General features: G+C 44.3%; 1 protein-coding gene across 1 annotated transcript in view; it reads left to right on the top strand.

The window, feature by feature from the left end:
* opn4a (opsin 4a (melanopsin)) overlaps window positions 1-5,000 on the top strand; it is a 28,201-nt gene that overhangs the window by 15,810 nt on the left and 7,391 nt on the right. Inside the window, exons 4-7 of the mRNA XM_062520349.1 lie at window positions 2,523-2,726; window positions 3,688-3,859; window positions 4,175-4,336; window positions 4,750-4,857. Coding sequence (XP_062376333.1) covers window positions 2,523-2,726; window positions 3,688-3,859; window positions 4,175-4,336; window positions 4,750-4,857 — 646 coding nt within the window. The remainder of the gene's footprint in view (window positions 1-2,522; window positions 2,727-3,687; window positions 3,860-4,174; window positions 4,337-4,749; window positions 4,858-5,000) is intronic.

Below are 5,000 nucleotides of genomic sequence, written 5' to 3'. Positions count from 1 at the left end.
CACACACACACACACAGAGACACACACACACACACAGAGACACACACACAGAGACACACACACACACACACACACACACACACACACATTTGCGCAAAAAATGAATGAAAGAAAGCGATCAACGATTGTCTATTTATAAAGGGCTTTCAAGCTAAGCCATGTGTGCCAATCCAACTATCTCCCTCCATCCATTAGATTATACAGTCACCGTTGGCCGATTGCTTCCATTTTGTGTGTATGCTCTGGACGCGAAACCGCAATTAAGCTGATGAGCAGAGCAGCGGCCAGCAATAGCAGGCTGAGTGTTACTCATATCATTTGATGTTCCTCTGGATGTGTGGCAGGCCTGGGATCAGTGCTAAGTTCAGTCAGAGGCCGCCCAAGCAGGATGGGGCGTCTCTGGATGTTAATGTGCAAAAGAACCGCACTCACTAGTTAGTTATCTTTTTATTCTTTATTGTAGCACCATGCCTAAAAAACAAACGCGTTTCGGCGTCACGCCATCCTCAGTGTGTCTCTGGATGTTTCACTGCAGTAAGCAGTGAAGTCAGAGTAGCGAGAGAACTTGGCTAGCGTGTTAGTAGTCACAAACAAAGTTGTAGGGTTGCCACCGTTGTGGTCGCGCCTTGATGAAGGACCTTGGTCCGAAACGTTGTGCTAAATAAACGTTTGGGAGCTTCTATCAGTGTGCGGACCTTTATCATTTCTTTTCTTGTCACTGTTGTGCCCTTGAACAAGGCAGTTAACCCTGAGTTGCTCCGAGGAAATTGGTTCCTGACATTAGGATCTGTAGGTTGCTTGAGATAAAAGTGTCTGTTAAATGCATAAATAATGAAATAGATAAATGAATAACATAAATGAATCAAATAAAGCATTAAAATACATGCTTAAGTAGCTGCAGTATGACTAACAGTAGTGGCATTCTGAATATGCATGTGATTCTGTTCCCCTGGTAATGTTTAAGTAGCTATGGATATTGTGAATGCTCTATGTACTCCTTGTGCATTTCTTCCCGGAGTTATTTAAATAGCCATAATAAACTGCAATGACATTATGTTAGGTGCTTATGTAAAGACATTATACCCAGGACTAGCAGACTAGAACAAAAGAAGTGGCCAGTCGCCTCATTGGATTTGTCTAGGCACACATACTGTATGACACCTACATGTGTGAGACGGAGGTTGTCATGCAGCATGCTCAGTAATAAAAGTCTTTGTCTTAACTGTTGTTTTTGTCGGGTGCTCTTTGGTGTTAAGGAAAAATAATATATAAAACAGAGAAAAATGTATTAAAAATTAAGGCGCTACTTGAGTTTAATTAAATCAAACACGTTAATGTGTTCAAATAGTCATTCCAATTGAGTTATCCACTTTTTTTTAATCAAGTAAGGTAAGCGTATATGTACTAGGGGAAAAAGGAAAAGAGCATTTGCTAAACCACAAAACGTTAAATTAAGCAAACTCATGTTTTTCTTTCAAAGACAATGAACTGGCATATTTTGCCACAGCAATGAAATGTATATATTGTGAATGTGGATAATACTGTGTGATTTTTGAATGTTAAAAGTTGCAATTGGTGAATAAACTCTTTTGAGAGGGGGACAAAATCTCTAATAAGAGGTGGATAAACTCTAATTCTGAAATTCCAGAGGTGGATAAACTGTGTTTACTTGCGTTTAGTCTCCACTACATCCCTGGGTACAACATATTCAAAGTGTCCTTTAACATTGATGTTGCAATAGGTAAATCTGAATGCCGACTTTCCATGGCATCTTAGCTCAGTCACGTTGAAATTACATAAATACTTTATATAAACTTCACTTAATCAATTGTATTGAAATCATTGGATCAAATTGGGTTATCATAGCATGAATCAATTTTGTAAACCTAAACATTTCATTCATGTGCATCCGATGTACATGATAAAGTCAAATAAATCCAGCGATTCCTTCTTTTCCAGCGTAGACGTGCTTTCTTACTGCTAAATGCCCCCAATCATATGACGCATATCACCCTCATCAACCACATTCAATGCACCAAGAAGTACAAAATGTCTGGTTTTATGCGTGTATACATACCAATTAATGAGCACACCTGTAATCATTCCGTTTGAATCACACTATCATGGATGAACACTTTGTTCCAACACTCACAAAAAGGTCATACATGACGAATTGGAGCCTAAAATAAACCCCACCGTCTTACACCTCAACAACCGTCACATGTCAGTGGTGGCATTTGGCAACTGGGATGTATTACTGCATCTACGACAATCATGGCAATCCAGGCGCGCCATCGCTCAGTCAGCCTCGGATTTGCCATTGAAATCCTATTCGTCATTGGCCTACGCCTGCTATCTGTGCATTTCTTGTCAACTGTTGTGTGTTTTCTTCCCTTTGGAGATAAATAAAGTGTGACGCCTGCATGTTTGTCTCTCTGTCTGTCTGTCTGCCTGTCTGGTTTATTTAACTGTCCTGACTGTCTATTTATATTTCCTCTTGCTCCCTTCTTTGCTCCCCTCAGGTTGCGAGCTGTACGCGTTCTGCGGCGCTCTGTTTGGCATCTGCTCCATGATCACGCTCATGGTCATAGCGGTGGACCGCTACTTCGTGATCACGCGGCCACTGGCCTCCATCGGGGTGCTGTCCTGCAAGAGGGCCCTGCTGGTCCTGGTGGCCGCCTGGGTGTACTCCCTGGGCTGGAGCCTGCCCCCCTTCTTTGGATGGAGTGAGTTCTCATGGGGGGAAAGTTTGTTGTTGTTTTTGTTTAAGTTTGTTGTTGTTTTGTTTTGAATTATAGTTAATGACATTGTCTCAAGCACAAACATGCACGAATGACCTTATCTGTAATAGTGTGCATATCTTTTGAAAATATGTTTGTGATGTGAAGATATGACTTTGTTGGTATCCAATAATATGTCTATTGACTCTTGTGATGTGTACCAGTCTACTGGCTTCTGTGATGGGTAATAATGTTTTAACGGCACGCTCTGTGTGCTTGTTTGTGTTTGTGAACTCTGTGAAGATACGACTGAGTGAATCTTTATTTTGGCCGCAGTAGCGCATACACTGAGTGCTTTTTTTGAGGAGGACCCGGGGGGGCTTGGGGGGAGGAATGTGGCTCACTGGAGCTCCTCGGCTCCCCCTTCAGCGGTCTCTGTCTGTCCCTGGCGCTGCCACATGTCAGTCCAGACGCGCCAGCGAGTCCCTCGTCCTCCAGCGTGAAGGGCGTCTGTCTCCGCCGGCGCCTCCCAGGGCCCGTGTTGCTCCGTCTCCGCTGATTAGCATGCCGTGTCCTCTTAGCCGCGCCGCCCGCTCCATCAGAGGCGCTGGCACGCCAGACAGGCACGTAAAAGGCCAAGCGGGAAGATGTTACGCAACCGGAGAGAGACAGCTCGGCTCAATACGCATCTTTTTTGATGAACCTCCATTTCAAACTTGTCTCGCTATTTCAGATGGCCTACATCAGCGCTGCTTTGGGGTTTGAGCAGTTTATGTAATAGGGTTTAGTTCAGAGCAATTTATTATTGTCATTCCATTCTGGGGATTCAGTGACACTTGGGATATTTAAGCAGGCTGGAGAGATACTGGTGGAATTTGCCCCCCCCCCCCCCCACCACCCCTCCGCCTCTCCATCGTGACCCCCAGCTCGCCTCTTCATCTGGTTTCTTTTTCTTTTTCTCTGTCAGGTGCGTACGTTCCCGAGGGCCTCTTGACCTCGTGCACCTGGGACTACATGACCTTCACCCCCTCGGTGCGCGCCTACACCATGCTGCTCTTCAGCTTCGTCTTCTTCATCCCCCTCATCGTCATCATCTACTGCTACGTCTTCATCTTCCGAGCCATTCGCAACACCAACAAGTTAGTTCCCCAGCCTGGGCCTTTCACCAATTATGCATAAATGGATTTTGATTGCGCCACTTTTGTTATGATTATAATCAAAAACAGTGTTATTTGATAATTTAATTACAGTAATTATAATTATGTTGTGTGTGCTGTATGTATTTGTGTGTGTGTGTGTGTGTGTGTGTGTGTGTGTGTGTGTGTGTGTGTGTGTGTGTGTGTGTGTGTGTGTGTGTGTGTGTGCATGTGCGTGTGTGTGTGTGTGTGTGTGTGTGTGTATGTATGTGTGTGTGTGTGTGTGTGTGTGTGTGTGTGTGTGTCTGTGTATTATAGTGCTGTAAGCAAAATCAACGGCAACAACACCAGGGACTCCATAAAGAGATTCAACCGGCTGAAGAGTGAGTGGAAGATGGCCAAGATTGCCCTCATTGCCATCCTGCTGTTCGTCATCTCCTGGTCTCCCTATTCAGCTGTTGCCCTCACTGCCTTTGCTGGGTGAGTGTTGTCCATACATGCATATTGCTGCTGCTGACCTGTCAACAACTAGTTATCTTATCTACAACTTAGACAGAATAATACATATGTTCAAATAATGCACAAAGTAAAATGTTGTCCTTACTCTCTCTCTCTCTCTTTCTCTCTCTCTCTCTCTCTCTCTCTCTCACACTCATGTCTCTCCCACATTCTGTCTGTGTCTTTCACACTGTCTGCCCCTCTGTATTCATATGTATTTTTGTGTGCTTGTGTTTGTGTTTCTCACACTGTCTCTATTTCTGTATCCCTCCCATCTACCTCTCCTCTTCTGTTCTGTTGTCCTTACACACTCCCTCTCTCTCTCTCTCGCTCTCTCTTTTTCACTCTCTCATTCTCTTTTCCTTTCCTTTCTCTTTCGTACCTCTCCCACACAGGTATGCTGATATGCTGACTCCATATATGAACTCCGTGCCTGCCGTGATTGCCAAGGCTTCTGCCATCCACAACCCTATCATTTATGCTATTACACACCCAAAGTACAGGTACACACAGAACGCCCTCTTCCTCTCATGGCAACACACACACACACACACACACACACACACACACACACTGAGAGAGATTGAATTGCACACTCAGTGTCCTATTTTGATGGTCTAAAGTGCGTGGTCTGAAGCGTATGGTT

This window comes from Sardina pilchardus, chromosome 18, assembly GCF_963854185.1.
Source record: "Sardina pilchardus chromosome 18, fSarPil1.1, whole genome shotgun sequence".
Taxonomy (NCBI): domain Eukaryota; kingdom Metazoa; phylum Chordata; class Actinopteri; order Clupeiformes; family Clupeidae; genus Sardina; species Sardina pilchardus.
Note: the sequence above shows the minus strand (reverse complement) of the source record. Positions and strands in the feature narration are given on the sequence as shown.